General features: G+C 47.8%; 1 protein-coding gene across 2 annotated transcripts in view; it reads right to left on the reverse strand.

The window, feature by feature from the left end:
- SLC22A23 (solute carrier family 22 member 23) overlaps window positions 1–21,132 on the reverse strand; it is a 181,660-nt gene that overhangs the window by 24,607 nt on the left and 135,921 nt on the right. For both annotated transcript variants that reach the window (XM_077770032.1, XM_077770031.1), the window contains exon 4: window positions 4,306–4,433. In XM_077770032.1, the coding sequence (XP_077626158.1) occupies window positions 4,306–4,433 (128 nt within the window). The remainder of the gene's footprint in view (window positions 1–4,305; window positions 4,434–21,132) is intronic.

Here is a 21,132-nt window from a genome sequence, read left to right on the forward strand (position 1 = left end):
CCCCCCCCCCCCCCCCGCCCCCAGCCATTATCAACTGCAAGCACTGAACACTCCAGGGCAGTGGCTCTGAGGCCCAAGCCCAAGCTCCGAGGTGGGGACTGTGCCCAGTGCCTCCCCCACGCAGCCCGGCCCTCAGCTGTGGATTGAGACGTGCTGGCACCTGGCCATCTGGATAAATCAGAAGCAAGCAGATGAGAGCGACCATACGGATCTCACCGAGTCACCTCGCACAGCTCACTCTTCACAATCTACCCAAAGTTCCGGCAAGGGACCCAGCAGGACCGACCTCGGCGAGTCCCTCTCTGTGCCCGTGACCGCAGCTGGTCTGAAGCCGGAGGAGAAGTGGCCTCTAACCACTCCGGTTAGGACAGGCGCTGTGGTCACCACTCGCTAGTGGTGTGACCCTGGGCAAGTCACCTAACCTGGGGACCCTGAGGAGTCATTCACAGACCCTTCTCGCCTCAGCTGCCGACCAGATGGACAAGACAGAGGGGGCAGTGAGGGCAGACTCCAAGCCTGATGACTGAGAAGGGCAGGGGAGGCCCCGCGTGGGCCTCGTGCGGGACTCACCCTCCCATCAGGCAGTGCTGGGCCAGGCGGGCTTCTCCAGGGGGCGCTCTGCAGCCAGGGCCTGATGCATGAGGACAGAGGCCACCCACTCCCCACACAGGGCCTGCTCCTTCCCATGGAGCCCGAGCCGCATCGGCAGCTGGAATCAGTGCTCCCCACACTCAGGTCCATCGTCACATCGTCCCTGCACCTCATGAAGGCTCTGGTGAGAATCAAATGCCAGTGAAGTGTGTCACCCATGCCTGGAGAGTCTCTGCCCGATGACTGCCCGCATTGGGTCTTACTCCAAGATTCTTTCTCACCGTGGGCTGCAGTCTACAGGCCACAGGTGGGGCCAGCACAACTCGGACTCTTGAGGGGATGCTGAGAATCTTGGGAATTAGGACGTCCAGTACCTGGACGCCTCCTGTGACTCTCATGGTTGCAGGAATGATACTGACCATGACATTCAGGATGCACATCCACATAACTACCTAAATTCAGCTGTCAACTCCACTGGGGAAACCTGACACATTCAAAGATTAAACCAAGATGGCTTTGGAAAAAGGAAAGGGCATGGACAATTCTGGAACATTAGGTTTTCTTCTGGCATGAATACAAAAAGGATGTGCTGGCAGGGGTGGGAGCACTGCCTGCCCTCCCCCCCCCCAGTCCCCATATACATCCAGGCCTGAGGCTCTCACCTCCCCAGAGGTGACGTGTCCAGCAGCCACAGCTGATTCCCATGTGAAACTGCTCTGCCCCCTCCTGGACTGTGGGAGGCCTCGGTTCATTTATTCAGTAGATAATAAGGACGAGCCTGCTTCGTATCAGGTCCGCTGCTGGTGCCAGGATGCCAGGGGGCCTAGCCCTGCACATGCAGGCCGCCACGCCACCTCTCGTTCATGGCAGGGTGATCGCCCCCAACAAGGAGCCACATAAACCGGTCAGACAGCTGCACATGAACAATGGGGAAAGCACCTAACTGGAGGGCTGACCGAGTCCCTGAGGAGCATAGGGCAGCAGGAGGACCCGGCGTGGGGACGGCCCTGAAGGGGGGAGACATGTTCAGTGCGTTCTGAGAGCCTAATGCGGGGTGCAGCGTCTTGGAGGGGCAAGTAGAGGTGACATAGAGTCTCCGAGTGACTTAAGTGATCTAGGGATCTAGCTGGAAGGCCCCTGGAGGCTGCTGGGGGATTTCTGAGCAGGTGATGTGAGGGGAGGGGCAGTGAGGACGGAGACAAGAAGACTCACTAACGTGAGCCCTAGCAGGTACAGGTATAGGCAGGTGGATGAGATGGGTGATGGGAAAAAGATTCCTAGCAGAAAAGCAAGCCGGCCTAAGAAAGGGGGAAGTGGCCAATTCAGATGAAGCCAACTTCACCTGCTTTCCCCCGACACTGGCTTCAACGTGTCTGACAGTGAGCAGAGCTCCAGAGGCAGATGGGAAACGTGTGTCCCCTGGGAGTGAAGGCAGTGATAACCCTCCCAAGTGGGGGGAAAATCACATGCGTCAAGCCACCTCTCTCCCCAGCCTCCTGCTGGGACAGCAGCAAAACTCATAAGCAAAGAAAGGCAAAAAAAATGATTGAATACCACTTGCCAGAAATAGGAGGAAAATGAATCAGTATAATTAGGACTGAAAAAACAAGCTTTTCCCAGACAATATTTTAACTGGAAAAAAGTGGATTGTGGTGATTTAATTAGGGAAATGCCAGAAACAAATTATACTGTAAGACTTAAGAGCATTAACCTGCTAATGAATGGGGCCCAGAGAAGTTTGGGAAGATGGCTGGACATTCCAAAATGAGCAAACATGGCCCCAGAGGGGAAATGAATCCAAATCTCATTCTTCTCCACAGTTGTAGCAGTATTAGGCTCTGAGCTCCCCCTGATCTCTCAGAAGCAGCATAGTGAAGCTGCCTCTCTTGGAGTTCCTGGGTTCAAGTCCCAGCTCAACTACTTACTAGCTGTCTGACCTTCGGCAAGACACTTGATCCTCTCTGTGCCTCAATTTCCCCATCTTCAATTCTGGATAATTTTAGCCCCTCTCTCACAGGACTGTTGTGAAGAAATAGAAGTTAATATATGTGAAGCACTTAGATTATATATTAAATAGAAGTTAGTATTTGCAAATCATTTGAAAAAGTGACTGACATATAAGCACTATGTATATGTCACCCTCTTTAGTCTCATGGCCACTGGATAAAAAGGGAACAGAGATGCCCCTTTGGAAAGCACCAGCACTCAATACTCTTCATGTGAAGCAGACTTGGCTCATGTCCTTCCTTAATCTAGTAACACAAGGGTTCCAGGCTTCCTGAACTCTTGTGGCCGTGCCACAGTGCCTGGCAGGCCACGCCTAGGCTGCCTGGCCTTGCTGTCCCCATCTCCCAGATCCTGGGTACAGGCCAAGGCAAGGATGCCACCTGGTCAAGCGTCTGCAGAACTTTTATTGACTATGAACCCCAGACCTGAATTAGGAGTCTGATGAAAAGCCTGTCTAAGAACCATGGAATAGATGATTGCAGAAGCCCTTCCCAGCTGGTGTGATTTGGATTTCCTGTGTTCCTTTCCCGTCGTGAATGGACATGTCCATTCTCCTCCCGCACTTAGGTCTCTGCTCCCCTGTTACCTGGGAGCCCAGCTTCCCCGAGCATTTTACTGTAACACTTCACCACCCCCCTCTATCTCTCCACTCTGGATTTTTCTGACAGCATTCATTCCCCCTGATGTATTATACATTTAATTGTTCACTGCACGCCTTCCCCTGCTTGCCGGTGAGCTCATGAAAGCCAGGCTCTGCCTATTTCCTTCTCTGTTCTAGAACAGGACCTGATGCCTGATACACAGCAGGTGTTTGTAAATATCTGTTGGATAGAATTTCAGATCATGGGAGGGAAATGTGCATGTTCTCTCTTGGACAGGGCCTGCAGATTATGTTTCTGGGAAATTTATAACAATAGTACCATCTATATCAAGTTGTCAGGTTGTTGTAGTGGGTCAGAGCTTGGGACTGACTTTATCAAGACTTACAAAGAGTCTGTGTGCCATATACCTCAGAATCTCTTCTACTGCTTATTAAAAATGCAACTTCTCAGAGCTTATTCCAGATCTACTGGATAGAATCTCTGGGAACCTGGGAGGGGCCCAAGGATATGGATTTTAACAACATCCTGATGAAACTTAATATAGGATTCCCAGCCTGAAAGCTCCGATCTAGCTTGTGGTGATGCTCCTGGCACAAGCAAATTCTGTGGATCTGAACTGCAAATACTTCACTTTCCACTTCTTCAGATGCCCAACAGACAGGTCATGACAGAAACCAACAACGGCATCTATGAATGTCATACTCGCGAAAGGAGACAGAGTATGGACCATTCCTCCCACTCCCCCACCCCAGCCGGGGCTCTGCTGGTATATAAACCTGCCTAGCAGGCAAGGCTGTGTTCAAGACTTGGGCCGTCCCCCTCCCAAATATTCCTTGACAACTGGGTGCATATTAGGCTAGGGTCTCACTTCTGGATCTGGACAGGCTATGTGGGGCGCCACAGTTTATTAGACTCGATCAGGAGAGAAGTCACTTGTCTCCAAAGGAAGGTGGGGAGGAATTTCAATTCACTCACATTCCTAGTTTAGCTGCAGACAAAGAGCTAAGGCAGCTGCTTGGTAAGAGAGTGATGACTCCTGGTCCGGGACGGCAGGCACCTCTCCCAACCCGGGTGGGGCTGCAGGGCTGACGTGAGCAGTACTCACCAGGCATCACGCCTTTGATGTCACTCTCAGGGTTCATGCAGTTCTTCTGTGTGAAGTGCAAGATGAGCTTCTTTGCAGACTCAAACTGTTGGGTAGCCATCAGCCACCGGAGGGACTCGGGGAATATCCTTCAAAGAGACAAAGGGAATTGGTGAAGGTCTTCAACTCTGCAGGGCATCTAGAAGCACAGCTTCTGTCCTGAGCCTGTAAGCTTCACAAGGGGGGTGGCGTTCAGATCCTACCCAGGTGCAGTGAAGGCCAGTGAATGCTCAGGACTCTTGTGAGCCAAACCGGAAGAAGCTACACTGTAGGCAGTGGATGGTGTATAATTGTTATTTTGAGAAAGTATAAAATTGGGGTACCTGGATGGCTGAGTCGGTTAAGCGTCCGACCCTTGGTTTTGGCTCAGATCATGATCTCACTGTTTCATGAGTTTGAGCCCTGCATCAGGCTCTGTGCTGATGGTGTGGAGCCTGCTTGTGATTTTCTCTCTCCCTCTCTCTCTGTCCCTCCCCACTCATGGGGTTTCTCTCTCTCTCTCAAAAATAAATAAACTTTAAAAAGAAAAAAAGTATAAAACTTAAGATTTTTAAAATGTGGCACAACATCCTACCAATTATATCAAGATATCAGTGTAAACTTTTCAAAATAACTATGGATTTCTAAAGCAGATTTAAGCAGTTTGTTGAAGGGCTGCTTTTGTTTTATGTTGTCACAAAAAATATTAATAGAATGATTTTAAGTTTAAAAAATGCCTGACGTGAGCAACTGGACAGTTATTTTCAGTTTTTTAACATTTTATAAGACTTGTCTATAGGATTATTTTCATCTTGCTGCTAACTACATGTCACATCACTCTGAGATGATGCTGTAAGACAGCAGTTTTCAAGTTTTTTTCTTTTATAGTTTATTGTCAAGTTGGTTTCCATATAACACCAAGTGCTCATCCCCACAAGTGCCTTCCTCCATGCCCACAGCAGTTTTCAAGTTTTTAAAAAAATTTTTAAATGTTTTTGTTTATTTCTGAGAGAGAGAGCGAGAGAGAGAGCGAGAGAGAGAGCAGGGGAGGGTCAGAGAGAGAGGGAGACACAGAATGAGAAACAGGCCTCAGGTTCTGAGCTGTCAGCACAGAGCCCGATGTGGGGCTCGAACCCATGAACTGTGAGATCATGACCTGAGCTGAAGTTGGATGCTCAACCGACTGACCCACCCAGGTGCCCCAGCTGTTTTCAAGTTTTATTAGCAACAGATTCCTTGTTTGTTTTGTGAGGCGTCCCAATTAAAAAAAAAAAAACAACACTAGTGTTTTATTATCAATGCACTTTGTAGGTTTCCCTTTATGACAATATTTACAAGGCAGCCAAATAGAAAAGTGTACCTGTTTGGAGCAGTGGTCGGCTTGCTTTTTCTGTACAAGGTGAAAGTCAATATTCTAGCCTTTGCATACAGCAAGGTCTCTGTGCTAACTCCTCAGCTCTGCCATGCGCAGGAACAAGGGTCGCTGTGTTCCCTTAGGTCTTTACTATAGAGGAGGTGGCCCCCCTAACTGGGACAAAAGCAAAAGCTGGAAATCAGGCCAGTGCTCTGGTTGCCACCATGTTTTACTTCCGTTATACAGTATCGAGTCATGGTGAATGCTGTGAAGACGTTACCACTGTGACTGCTCCACACTGGCCACACAAGCTCTGGAGAACCTCTAATTAAAGTAATCCAGAGGCTGTTTTGCAAATCTTTCATTTCTTCATGCAGAATCCCAAACACAACTATTAAATCAAGCTCGTTTTCTGTGTTCTCTACTCTAATCCAATATGTCTGGTCAGATTATGGAGCTCTGAGAAGCGGGTTAAGCTGCTCCTCTGACTGTAGATTTTAGGTCCTGATTTGGGAAGAGAGCCCTCCCCGCAGAGGCCATTTTGAGCAGCCGGCCCCCTGGCGGGTGATGGGGGTGGGGGCTCTGCGTTGATTAGAGACGCTTCTATAAACAACGCTGGGAGGGCTGGATAGAGTGCCTCAGGCCAGCCAAAAAGCACCCCCAATCCCAGGTGCCCCACAGGACAGCCCCCAGTGTGACAGGCCACTTGCCATGGCACTTGACTAGTGGGCACGGTGACAGTGCAGGCCCTCATTGGCTCCACATGGCTGTAGCCTCAGAGTGGGACCCGGGGGCTGCTTGGACCCTGGTGTACCACTGGTGGAGAAGGGGGAAGGGAGGTGGAGCGCAGGCCATCACCACCACCAGAGCATCGCTGCCACCTTCCTCACCCTGGCATGCTTACAGGTGGTCCAAATATGCTGAGCCACTTTGGGAGAATCTTGTTAAAAGGTACCCCAGGACACCAGCTAATATGTTACTCTGACAACACAGTGGTTTTGCAGGTGGTCTCTGAAGTGTAAAATATGATATACAACCGGAGACAGTTTTGAGTCCTTTTAAAATAATTTAAAATAATTTATATTAAATGTTTATGGAACTGCACAGTAGGGAGCGGAATTTGAAGATTAAGACCATAAACAAGCGGGATGCGGGAAGAACAGGGCCCAGAGCACAGGAGGCAGCAGCCAGGAGGAAGCAGAGCTCACCTCCACCCCGGGCCCGATCCCCAGGCACCCGCGGCTATAGGCACAGGGCCAGCAAACAGGCAAGGAGTGTCATCCACCAGAACACAAGGTTCCTATGACCCCAGCAAGTGGAGGTCATCTGCCTTGATTTACCCTAAAGCTTTGCCAACAGGGCAGGGCTGGGTGGGGAGAGCTGTAGGGAGATGCTCACTGTGACCAGTTTTGATCCCTGAATGGAAGCCAGGTGACAGTTCTGGGAAAATACAAAGTGGTGTCTATTTGATGCCATTTTGTCTTCAAGGTAACAGCCCTGCACTATGCATAAAAAGCTAACATCTTTGTTACCGAAATCCCATCAGTCTAGGCAGCTGCTCACCACTTACCAGGACCCACAGGGCCCTAGCCCTTCAGAAGAGGCACCTTTCCCCAGATTTCAAAGCCACAGAGGCCCCAGTCCTGTGGGGAAGGCGTCATGTGCAATCTGGCAGCGCCTGGGTTCATGCTGCCCGACCCGACTGCCCCATCACCCTCTGTCACTTGTTTTTGTCACCCCCGAATTCTGCCTCAAGACAACAGACTTTGGATAACTACAAGTGGCTAAAAATAATGAAACACCCTTTGTGAGAAACAGCAATGAGGAAGATTCTTCCTGGAGAATCTCTGAGACTTGCAAAGCTTGTGGAAGGGGCTTCAAGGACAGCACCATCTGCAAATGCATGGTGTGGGCTTTGCATTTAAGAAGTGGTGGTGGGCCTCTTCTGGAGCTCAAACATACATTTAGTCCCCAAAGTATTTTTTCTAATATGTGCTGATCATGCCAAATGGATGTGTCCCTGACTGCAAGGTCGGAGTCTTGTACAAGATCTGCAGTGAGGAAACCGTGCTCTCCTGGGAGCTCTGGGCATGAGAACATGGGCCGGCTCCCATCAGCCACCCAACCCTGCTCCAAGTGGCCAATAGCAGCACTGCACACTGCCTTTCCTAGGGCTGGATTTACGACCACCAGGAACCCTTCTACATGTTTCCCACATACTGAGTTCTTTCAAGCTTGTGATGGGGTCACAATATTACCCCCATTTTACAGATGAGAACAATCAGGCACAGAAAGTCTAGACTTTTAGTTAAGTGGCAGAGCTTGATCAGAATCCAGGCAGTCCCACTCAGGAGCCCACGTCCTTAACCTCAGTGGATGTGGCAAGGAAACACACTCCACGTGCCCAGACGGTGGTCAGGTGACAGCATCTAGTGATGCTTCCTCAGGTGTTCCAGAATACCACAAGCCCAAAGGGCACATATATGGAATAATGAAGTTTTGTGATGCCTCCACATACTTAAATTCACTGCAAAGTCATAAAGAACTTGTTGGCCTCTGAGAAAGCCCGGAGATGGCTTTCTAGTGTGGATAACGTGCACTGTGGCTACATTATGGGAATTTAATGAAATCTCTCCTGACAAGTACACACCATGCAAATTAAAAAGCCGGCTAACAGCCCAGGAGCTAGGAGGAATGTAGCTGAACCTTAGAAAAACTGACCATTTTCAACAAAAATGAAAGATCATGGCAGGCAGAGGGTGGCTACGTCTGCCTGGTGCTCCTTCCCGTGTGGGTATGGTGAGGAAGTGACCGTGAGAATGACTTCTGCAAACACAAAAGGTAACCCGGTGGAAGAGCCACAGTGGCTTCCCTGGGCGACAGCTTTGCAGACGGCTGCTGGGAGAGGTTGTGGCTCTGGGAGAAGGAAGAGTCCACGGAGCAAATGGCTCTCCTCGACCCCCAGGAGCAGAACAGGACGTTTCAAAAGCTGCAAGTGTTTAATTCTTTCAAGCTCATTATGGGGTAGTATATTATCATCCCTCTTTTACAGATGGGGACACTGAGGCAAAGAAAGTACAGGCACATGGCCCAGCGTACACAGCTGTTAAATGTCAGCGGTGGTGGTGGTGGGGGGGGTTGAACCCATGACTACAGAGGTTGGGATCGCTCCAAGAAGGATGTAGGCAAATCTGAAGTCTCCACCCCACCTGCTCTGGTCCTAAACCCTGCTCAGGAAGAGAGTGAAGAGCAGAGGAAGGGTGGATGGAGGACTCTGTTATGCAGACGCCTCATCCATCTGCTGAAGATCACAGGTCTGAGGGCCTCTGGCCCCAAGGCAAATGATGGCTTGTTCTGAGGCCTTCTCCAAGGTACGTTGGGGTGGTTAGAAGGTCCCCGATTCCTCAGTAATAACTTCAGAATCCCAAAAGTTCTGAAATCCAAAAGCCTACTGTTTAATTCACTTGGAGATGAAGCCTGAACCGGCCTGACTTCACTGGAGGCAGAACCAGACCTAATGGATATGAGCATTTTGAGTCTTGGGCATGTCTCCTCCTGAACGCACGAACATTTCCCTGCAGATGCATCGGATATCTGACACTGAGTGGCTGAAGATGTGATGGGGGTTGGGCACTTCAGAATTTGGGACAGGCGAGGGTGGGGCAGCATGCGGACAATGCAGGCAGTGTCCTGTCTGGGTCCCCTGATGGCGTCTCAGCAGTCATAGGTGGGCCACCATCCGCTGACCTACAGCTGGGGAGACTGGATCAAAGGCTTGGGCCATGAAATTCATTTTGCATTAAGCAAATCACAAATAAATCCATTCTCTACTTAAAAAAATAAAATATTCCAGCCCTCCTTGACCCCTTTCCCCAATCCTGGTGCCCCCTAGGTGGCCCCCGTCTTCCCCTCGTCCTACCCTCCAGGGGTAAATACACCTGCCTGGGGCGGGGGTGAATCCTTCCAATTACACTCTGGGCATTTGTACACTTACAGATCTCAGTGTTTCTTCTGCTATAGCACACTGCCCTCCAGTCAGTGAAAAATGCCAGATCACCCTCAAAAATTCCCTTCCTTTCAGCCTGTACCAGTGGCGCAGAGACCATCTCCCATAAATGTGTGCACAGTGGTTTCCATCTCCAGGTCCTAGATACGACCTACACTAACTTTCTGCTTGTGGGCTGGGGGCACCTGACATGAGGCTGGTCCAACTTCAGAACAACCTGAGCAGCATCATTTTCTGGCATGTACTTGGAACATGACAGAACCACCAATCTATACAGGTCACTCACCCTGTGGCCTCAATTATTCCACAAAAAGCCAAGAGTCAGCAGTCAAGTGAAAAGGGCCTTTGACTCTGTCACATGCAGCTTTCAGAGGCCATCCGCTGAAACGCAGACTTTTGCCAAAGAAATCTGAGGTTCCCGCTCAGACAACCATGTTCTTGGTTTGACGACCCCAGGCCAAGGAGCAAAGGGCACACGCTGACTGGGGAAAGACAGTGGGATAGCGCTAACATGGGAAAATACAGATCTTCCCACCCTGATCCGGCGCGTGAAGGCTCACAGGCGCTGTAACACAGATGTGCCTTGTGCCATAATGTAAACTCCCTCATCGCCCACCAAGAGAAGGCAAATTTACAAAAATGAACTGCAGAGTCTGAAGGGGGTCTCTGATTTGTACTTAATCCAGCCCCTCAGGTCAAGCACATGGGCTGGGCCACTGCCATGCCCTCCTGGGGGAAGAGGGTATCATCAGTGGCAGGGCCAGACCTGGAACTTGGTCTTCAGACCTCTAGACCAGTGTAATTTTCTGCATGTCACGCTATTTAACACATTGCTTCAAAAGCAGGAAAATCTATTTTAGGAAGATGCCCACCAAATAGCTACAATGAAATGCTGACTCTTAAAATAATTTTTTTAATGTGTATTTATTTTTGAGAGAGAAAGAGACAGAGCTAGAGTGGGGGGTGGGGGGGAGGAGAGAGAGAGACAGAGAGAGAGAGAGAGAGAGAGAGAGAGAGAGAGAGAGAATCTGAAGTAGGCTCCAGGCTCTGAGCTGTCAGCACAGAGCCCAAATAGCTGTGAGATCATGGCCTGAGCTGAAGTTGGATGCTCAACCGACTGAGTCACCCAGGCGCCCCTGAAGTGTTGACTCTTACAGAGTTATATGGAAAATTTATTTTCATGGAAACTTATTTTCCCAATAGTGTCACATAAATGATATCACCATGTCATCATAGGTTGATAACCTTTCCATGTTTTCCTAATTGATACCATGAGATGGCTGTTCTCCAAAGCTGTGTTGTCTGTGCAATTCAGACAAGGAGAATCCTATCTGCTTCTCCTCTCCAGCAACCCTGATTCACCACATGCTTTTCAGACCACAAGACTCTATGATTTAACAGTCATGTGTTTTTTCTGATATACTTTCCTATCTTTGCCTTCATTCCTGCTTTTTCTGTTATTTGCTTAAGTTGTAAGCCCCTCCGATTTACATTCACGTGGACCTGTTTCGCACCTTGGTCTCTGTAACCTGTATAGTCACTCAGTAGAACTGGTAATTAAAACTCAATACTGTCGGGGGGCCTGGGTGGCTTAGTCAGTTAAGCGTCCGACTTTCGCTTAGGTCATGATCTCGCGGTTCGTGGGTTCGAGCCCCGCGTCGGGCTCTGTGCTGACTGCCAGCTCAGAGCCTGGAGCCTGTTTCAGTCTGTGACTCCCTCTCTCTCTGACCCTCCCCTGCTCACGCTGTCTCTCTCTCTCTCCTAGAAATAAATAAAAATATAAAAAAAAAACAAAACAAAACTCAATACTGTGGTCCTTTCCTAATACTATGAAGTGAGTAGTCTTCCTTGACATTTAAAGATAAAACCAAGTATTTCTTCTACCCAATTGGAGAACCTGACACAGACAAGTATACTATTTAGGCTGTCTTCTTCCTAATTCATTTAACACCAGCTCTGATAAGATGCCACCTTGGCAATTCTCTACATTAAAAACATGTCTATACTCTTTAAATTACTGTCCTAGAATATTTATTCATAAAGGAAATGCAGGATAGAGGTTACTAATATTAACAGCTAATACTCTTATTAATTTTATCCTGAAGTGTTAATTTTAGGGTGATATGTGTGGACAGGTATGCCTTCACACTGTCAAGTACAACATTACATCATTCATGGAATAAATGTGTATGGGACATGATCAACCTGTCAGCAGAGAAAAACATGTCAATTACCAGGCACATTACAGGTAAGAGCTTCCAGAAGGTAGGTCATCCAATGTAGAGGGAAGGACACAAGTGGAGGAATTGGGGGGTAGGGTCATGAAAGGCTTTGCAGAAGTCAAGTTTCCCTGAATGTGTATGCGAGACAAAATCTCAGACTATACTAAGGTTGATTCTGATTTAAAGAGGTAATTGTAGCTGTTGGTACTCAGGTTATCACCAAATAGCACATGAAATCCTGAAAAGATTCTCAAAATTTAAAACAATGAAATCAAAGTCTAGAATTGAATGTAATACAAATTGGGAGAGTATCTTTCTAGCCCAAAGCTCTTATAATAATATAAGCTTGGTTTCTGTGTATAAACTTTCAGTTGGATTTTTTAAAAACTTTAGTTCTGTCTGGTGTGTGTATATAACACACATGCACACACATGTGTATATATATGTATATATGTATGTATATATCTAAAGGTTAGGTGGTTGAATTCAGGGGATAGCAAGTGATATGAATTAGCTCTTTTTAAACAAAAGTTTAAATCATTATTTGAGTTAAACTTAGTAATTAAGGGAGAAGGGATGAGTATCATGAAATCAAATAAAAATTGGCTTTTAGGATGTTTAAACCCCGAAGTCTTCACAAGACAAATAAACTCTTCATATAAATCTCTTTACAGAATATAAAATTCTTTCAAGAATCTACTTATTTATCTGTCACATAAACTCAGAACTTTGTGTCTCTAATGTTTTCCAAAATGGTATCCACCTAAGAGCCACGATTCTTCTGTTACAGAAAAATTATAGAGGAGATACATCAGGAACCCTGGGTTTATATACTAGTTTTGTGACCTTGGGCAGGTCACATCACCCTCTGGGCCTCAGTTTCCCTGCATCTGTAGAATGGGGCAGGGGGTGTGGAATGACACCAAGGCCTTACTAGGCACCAACATTCTCTAGATTTATTTCATGGGGCTAATGGTGACTGTTGCCTAATTCTGAAAGGTAAAAAGGATCATGGCAACGCATCGTACAAATATTCTAATGCTGCTTTAGGTTTTTGCCAAGCAGAATGAAGTCGGTAACTAAAATGTTTTTAGAGGTAGCCTTTTAAATAAGCAACTGCGAATACCTAACAGTTGCGATAAATTTAAAACGTCCCTCAGTTCACGTTCTAAACACATGAATGCTTGGAATTCACCTAAAAGTGTTCTGTAGCCTTGAGTGTACCTGGGTTGATTTTTTTCACTTTCTTCTTTATATCCTCGTTTTCCAACTCCTTTTACTAATTTATCCATGTAAGCAATTATGAGGCCACAGGAAGTATGAGGCACCCAGGGCATTCAAAACGTAATGCTACAGGGAGAATTAATTTGGCAGGTATTTTTGCAAATCACATTAAAAAAATATGATGTTGAAAAACAACTGGAGGAGAGAAGTAGGCAGAAGAAAAAGGCTTTACGCTGCATCTGCTTCTGACTCGAATTTTATTGGCACCTCTGCCGTAGCCGTCTGTCCAGGGAGTCCAGTCAATCTTCACCCCGGAGTCCACTTCTCCTGCCTGGCTGCCTCCCACCCTAATGATCAAGGAGGCCACGGAGGCCACACATTCCTGGACTCGTCAAGAGGGCGGCCCCTGCCGCTTCCGCTCTGACCTTGTACCTGGTTCTGGAAAGCAGCTTCTTAGCATGCTCACCCCTCCCAATCTCAACAGAAATAGTCTGTGAGACTGAGTGAGGTCAGCCTCATCTGTCCAGGACCCCCACTTCTCATAGCACCAGGCATGGGCTTTGCCAGAGTGGTCAGCTGACCGGGCTGGGCCCCTTGGCCACACACTCTGTTCCTATCCACGTGGACTTTTGCCAACAGCCAGGAGGGCAACCCCTTAGCATCTACCACTAGACATCTGTCACCGGCAGGCCATCCACCTGCTTTCTGCCTGCTCCCAGTAGTCCAAACCCACCACTCCCACAAAATACACACGTGCACGTGTGTACATGCACACGCGTCACACACTGGCCCCCCGAGGTCTGCCTCGTTCCAAGGCTCAGTGCTCCTCCAGCTGGCTCAAAGCACCCCAGCTTCCACAGGATAGTGAGACGGAATGCTGTGGCACATTCCAGGCGTGGGGACAGTGGGGACAAAGGAGGTGGTAACATTGGCCTTTTGAGTAGAGACTACATCCTCTGGCACAGCACGTGGTATTTAAGGACCACATGCTCCCACGTTCACTGGGCTTTCTCCACTTTCACGTGGAAGCAGTTTTGTTGACCACAGGGGTTCCTATTATTTTACATAATCTCTGCAGACTCACAAGTTAAAAATGGGGCAGCCTCTTGCCTGAGGGCTCCCTAAAATTCCATGCCATTAGCAAATCCCCAAACACCAAGTCAGAGAACATTTTGATCTCCCTTTTAATTGCTCATTCAATTGTTACGATCAAAATGTGGGCTACCATTTTTATTTACACATTTGCCTTGGTCAGTGTTACCTAATCTTCCTGCCATCTGGATAATTGGTACAAATGGGATTTGAGTAATTTCTTTTGGCTTTAAATATCCTAGAAGTCTCCCCAAATTAACTCTCTGATAACCTGTAAAAATAATTATTGCACATTTTCAAGCTCCCCGAGGCTGTATGCTTTTTATGCTTCACCTCTTACACTTTCCTTTGAGGCAAGCATTTTCTCGAGTGACTTTACTGTTGGTATAACTGAATTCCGCTTCCCTCCTGCTGTGCAGGGAGCCCTGCGGCCCTTATTTTTACCAGTAATAGAGTTGTAGCATGTGGTACTTTGACCCCCTTCTGAAATAAAACTGTTTTTGATGGAAAAAGGTGTTGGGTCCTTCAAGTGTGTGTGGGAAACAAAAAAGGCTGATAATCGTTAGAATGAATATATGTGTCTGTGTATAAAATTTAATTTAAAGGGTTGGGGCACCTGGGTGGCTCAGCTGGTTGAGCATCTGACTATGGCTCAGGTCATGATCATGCATCACGGGTTCAAATTCCACATCGAGCTCTCTGCTGTCAGCACAGAGCCTGCTTTGGATCTTCTGTTCTCCCCTCTCTGCCCTTCCCCAGCTTGTGCACATGCTCTCTCTCTTAGAAATAAAAAGTAAACATTAAAAAAAATTTTTAAGGGTCTTTTTAAATAATTTTAACAATGACAAGAAGTAAAATTAATTCATCCATTTAACAAATTTTTATTGAGCCCCCATTAAGGAAGTTACTGATAACCTAATGATTTTAAAAACTGCTTTTGTGAGGCACCTGGGTGGCTCAGTTGGTGAAGCATCTGACTTCAGCTCAGGTCATGATCTCATGGTTCTTGAGTTCGAGCCCCACGTTGGCCTCTGTGCTGACAGCTCGGAGCCTGCATCCTGCTTTGGATTTGATGTCTCCCTTTCTCTCTCTCTCTCCCCTTCCCCCACTCACTATTGGTCTCTCTGTCTCTCTCAAAAATAAACATTAAAATTTCTTTTTTTTTAAAAAGAAGTGTTTTTGTAAATGTTAAACAAATGCTAACTAAAAAGAGGAACTAGAAGAGAAGACGTCCCAGGTAAGAAACGTTGCTTTGTGCCCGGTGCATGTTGCTCTCGGTGGGCCAGTGCTCTCACCATCTGCCTGACATTTTGGGTCCCATCCCTGAGGCCCAGCAGCAGCACTGCACATATGGCTGAGCCAAGAGGCTCATGGTCCTCATCCTGGCTCCAGATTGCTGGCTGGTTTTCACATCCTGACTCAGGTTCCAGTACTAGGACAGCAAGGCAAGCTGCTGAATAGCTCTGTACCTCAGTTTCTCCACCTGTACTGGAGGCCATCCTAGTACCTACTTCAGAGGGTCACTGAGAAGCGTCAAGGGGCTAAATTACCGAAAATGCTTGGCAGCACCTGGAGAGAAGTAAACCCTCCAGATATGTTAAAAATTGGAATTATTCTAGGAGAGCCTGGGTGGCTTAGTCAGCTGAGTATCTGACTCTTGATTTCAGCTCAGGTCATGATCTCATGGTTCATGAGTTCAAGCCCCATGTTAGACTCTGTGCTGACAGTATGAAGCCTGCTTGGGAGTCTCTCTCCCTCTCTCTCTCTCTGCCCCTCTCCTGCTTCAAGCACTCTCTCAAAATAAATAAACTTAAAAAAGGTGGAATTATTCTGGCCAAAATATTTCTGATGATACTTAAAAGAGCCAATGATATTTAAGGACCATTTACATATTGGAACTGTTAGTATATTTTTTATGCTGGATATTGATCTAACCTGAGGCCATTTAAACGTTTTACAATAGCTTTTTTCTTGAGAATTTTAAAAATTAAAATCTCTTTTAGCACATTCCCTTTTCCTAAGGGTTTTAATTGTTTTACTCCTCTACCCTGTGAGTTCCTTATGACAGCATGCTCTAATTTCCTGTCTCAAGGTTTATCTTTCATTTGGGGAATTGATACTATTACATATTCTCCATGTTATGCAGTGCTGCTCGATCGTCTCTAATTTCCTCATTATTTCCCACACGGTTTATTATCTTCTTACTGCTTTCCCAGATGCTTTTGATGATCACATGGATTGCCGACAGCACTTTCTCGTCAGGATGAATCGCCCACTGAACAAAGCACTCTCCAACATATCTGTTCTTTCTCGAAGCAGCTCACACAAAACACGCATTAGGTGAGTCCAAGATGAGACTCTGCCCTAACTTGGTACTTGGCTAACAGTCTTGGAGGAGAGCAAAAGAACCGTATGCAATGCTCTCCTGCATTTGGAGGCAAAAATTCACAGGAAGATGCCCCATAGCAGCCTGCTTGGAGGGCAGGTAAACAAGGGGAGAAACCTTTCCCTCCCCTTAACCTTGATCACAGGTTGTAATTTCAGACTCCCAAACATACCTGCGTATAGGTTTATGTTCGCATAGTGCGGATAAAAGTATTAGATCCAGCACCCAGATTTTCTGTCTTCTTTCATCAGTTCCAGGAATACCTACGACGTCTGCTGTCTGAGATGAGACAAATCTGCTCTTCACTGTGGAACTGGATTGGACAGCCAGATTGTGCATATCTCACTGATGCTTGAGGATGGTATCTGTTTCCTTCCCTACAGAGCTGAGAAACCTCTTCCTACAAGGCATATGGCTTCTCCACAGCTGACTCAGCTCTTCCTCCATGCCTCAGCACCACCTTTATCTGGGGAGTATCAGGTCCCTTAGTCTATGTGCAGGACATCTGGCTTTTTCTTCTGTGATATACTCATCATACTTCTCGACCTTGAGCGCTCGTCAGCATCTGCTGGAGGGCTTCTTAAACCACAGAACTGTACCCCACCCTAGACCTTCTGGCCCAGTCAATATGCCTGGGATGGCATCTGAGAATCTGTGTTTCTAATGCGTCCCAGGTGGTGATGATGCTGCTGGTCCAGGGACCATATAATGGGAGCCACTGATGTTCAAATACTAGCTTTTAATGACTTTCTCACACTTCTGAGTGTTCTGGTGAAGCTTTCTGAATGTCCTGGTTTCCCCAGCTAAAAACAGGAATAATCCCACCAACCTAATCCAAGGGTTAATGGTTAATACAGGGTCACACACAGAAGCTTGCAGCTGATCTCGGGAAAAGTGTGTTCCTAAAATCTGCAGACACGTTCAAATCAGTATATATTACTGTGCCTCTGTGACAAAGGAGGCTCGAGATCTGAAATGGGATATTTTCCTCCCTTGCTGAGCTGCTCCAAGAGGCAGGATGGTGTTTGCTGTGTTCGCAAGGACACCTCTGACACCAAGCAAACACTGTGTGAAGAAGGGTGGGTATTCTCATGCTGCAATGACAGCACTCATGGGGACTTACTGAACTGGCATCACAACTGTCCCCCAGCACATGCCAGGTCCAAAGCTGACGTGCACGTGTTTTTACAAATAAGCATTCGTATTCAGCATCACCAATTTACATTTTGAGGTATAGTGAGGTCACATACTGACATTTTGGAAGAGCGGCCATACATCTTCATCATCTTTGATTCACACTTAATGCTGTTTCCTCCAAACACTTTATATAGACACCATGCGGGTGCCCTGTCCACCACCTTCTCACCTGTACCATTCTTCTACAAAGAGACCCACCCAGAAAGCCAGATGCCACCTGTTCTGTGTATCACCTTCCTGATTTTCCACCCTGCGATTTTCATAGATGTTCTCACTTATCACAGACCTGGATTCCCAAACACACTGCCTCACAAGGGTTCCTGGCCGAAAAGGGCACTCTGTCACCGAGCTGTGTGTCCTGGGGCAGACTGCAGCCACCTGGAAGGGACACCTGCTACACACTTTGTGCAATCAGACAGCAGGAGCCTTTCCAAACCAGCCCCATCTTCCACTCTGGGGTCACTGGCCACTTACACATCCAAGCAGAGGCTCTTCGATTCTCCCTTCCTCTAGTATTTTGGTTACTGAATCTGTGCCTCCACTGCCCCCCACCCATTTGTTTTCCATGAGCCTGGAAGAATTCCATATTTCTTCTGGAAAAAGGATAGATCGGTATGATTTACTTCTAGATTAGCATGGAGTTCTACTGTGCTGTCTTAAGTCATCATGAACGCCAAAGCAAAATGACTAAAGAAGCACTTCTATTTGGTCCTAGTGTCCTGAGGGACAAAGGCAGTGCGGATCTTGGCTTCAGGCACTAGCATCTGCCCGTGGAGTTACCCACTACTTCTGACAGGATTTTTATTCAGGTAAGAAATATTCACAGAATCCTCTCTTCTGTTTTTGCTTCACGACAATGTGCCTCAATTTGACTCTGTGAAGCATGCTGGAATATCAGCTCCCAAGCAAGCATATCCTTTCCTTCTCCTGGGCCACCTGTGAAGCCCTCCCTTCACCTAAGCCTGGTCCTGCCTGGACCTGGGAGGTATAAGCATCCCTGGCAGCTCATGCAGTGACATTAATCTCCTATCTTGGCTTTACTTGCTGGAGCACAAATCATTCACATGCCACATCTGCCCCAGAATTCAGTTGTCCTCACAACCCCCNATACCTTTGCTGCTGCCACCTCTTCCTGACTGGCTTCTCCAGCCCTGGGCTCACTTCATTCCAGAGCATTCTGTAATCCTGTAGCTGCCATAGGGCCGTGTATTAATCATGCCCTTTTATTATCTATATTTTCTGACGTTTCTGGGAGGAAAGACTGCCCCTCCCAAGGTCAGCCAATTCTTAGGGACAGCCAACAATTTACCTGTGAGCATACCTTTCAGATGCAAACCAACCAGAGCCCATACCCCCCACCACCTCCTCTGTGGCTCTCACCCTCCGGCTGCTGTCCACCTGCTCCGATCACCCTAGGGCCAGATGCCAGACAACCAGGGGCAGCCCCTGTGCTCCATGGCCTGCAGAAATTACTCCAACTGGCCAACCTGGAGCCCGCCTACCCTTCCTCACCCCTTACTTCCAGCAGAAACCACAGCAAAAGCTCTTGCCCACATTCCCCTCCTTCCTTCTGCCTCCTGACCAGCTGGTGCGTTCTTGTGAGGCCCCCAGGACGTGGTGTGCCCCCTTCTCTAGGGAACCGAGAGTAGCAACTTGTCTCCTCAGTGGCCATCATCTCCTGACCTGCTGGCCTCACTCCACACCTGGGTAATACAAAACCCACACTTCCAAATGGGCTGGCTTTCAGTCATGGCTCTGAGCTTGCCACCCTGCTGCTCTCTGGATCAAACCGTCCCATTCTGAATCCCCACCCCCCATCCCCCGGCAGCTGGTCACCTTGTTTCTGGTCATGGACTCTCTGAGCTCTACCCTCAGGACAGGACTTCATGCTCCAGTCCCGGTGGGGTCTCCATGCCACAGAGAGCCCTGTCTCTGCACCCCAGGAAACAGCCTGGGCCGCTGCTCTCCTGTCCTCATGCGCCCGGCAGCACCCCTAACTGGGGCCACTCCCAAACACACCTGAAGTCACCTGCCCCCGGTGCAGACGTGCAGATGTAGCCCTGTCTCTCCCGGCCCGTGCAGTGGCCATCCTCCCCTCGGCCACTCTTCCCCCAGCCACCAACAGCAGACGGGACCTTCTCACAGCACCGACCAGAGCACACTCCTCCCAGGCTTAAACCTTGAAGCGTTTTCATGCTTTTAGAACAAACCCATGTTGCTGAAGGCCCCGTGTGGTCTGACCCCACTGTGTGTCTGAGCTTGTCCTTTGTTCTCAGCCCCAATGGCCTTCTTCCTCTTCTAGTGGAAGCCAGCCTTTGCCCTGCCGTTCCCATTTGCCTATTTTCTCACCCAGAACCTTGTGTGACTTCCTCTGTTTGATCCTTTAGTTAGGTGTTAGCCTGAATGTCACTCCTCAGAGATGCCATCCTGATCACTACTCCTCTCTACCCACTGGTCGGTTTCATGTCTTCATAGCGTTGGTTATTTGAAGAATATTAGTTGCTCGTTTATGGGTTTATGGTTTCTGGCCTCCCTTCCACCCCCATATAACTCACTGTAATGTATGCTGCAAATGAGGAGAGATTTTTGCTCACATGCCTGGGTCCTATCTAGAATACGTGGACAGCATTTGGCACAAGGTGGTGGTGACTACTTTAATACATTATTTGAATCCATTTCTCTTTAAGTTGCTATATTTCCTAGAGTTCCTGAGATGCAAATTTCTCCATTTATAGTTCTGAGCCCTCCTAATGGATTCCCATGGACCCTGTGAATTTTGGCTGTTGAGTTCATCCTTGATGACAATTTTCTTCCACATGAGTCTTGAGTGCCTGGCTCCAGTGATTCTCCATGGGAGGTTTCATTCTCCATTGATTCTCCAGAGAGTCCAACGAGCTTCACTGGTTCTTACGTTAACTTCTCAGCTTTGGAGAACGGTTAAAATTTGGAAGCCATTGTCATGTGTGGTGCAAGACTTCAAGGCTCCACTGTGTTAAGGGTGGATCATTTCTGCCCTCAGTCCGAAGTGTTAGCCAGCTTTGGAGGTGTGTCCCTGTGGTGGGCAAAGACTTTCTAACTCTGTTATTAGAACAGTATAGTTCAGAGTCCTAGCTTCACTCCAGGAGCTCAGTTCTAAACGCAGAGAGGGCTTGGGATTGCAGCTCTAGCCCTCAATGCAGTTGTTAAACATCTGGGCCTCTTTCTGGCTCATGTGCTCTGCAGACTGTGTCTGTGACCACTCCTGCTTGAACATTCTCCTTGCTCTGGGCCCTGGGAGTTCCCCTTTCTGGCACTGGAGCTCAGCACTGAGGAAATATTTGGTTGATAC

This window comes from Crocuta crocuta, unplaced genomic scaffold (genome assembly GCF_008692635.1).
Source record: "Crocuta crocuta isolate KB4526 unplaced genomic scaffold, BGI_CrCroc_1.0 scaffold24, whole genome shotgun sequence".
Lineage (NCBI taxonomy): Eukaryota > Metazoa > Chordata > Mammalia > Carnivora > Hyaenidae > Crocuta > Crocuta crocuta.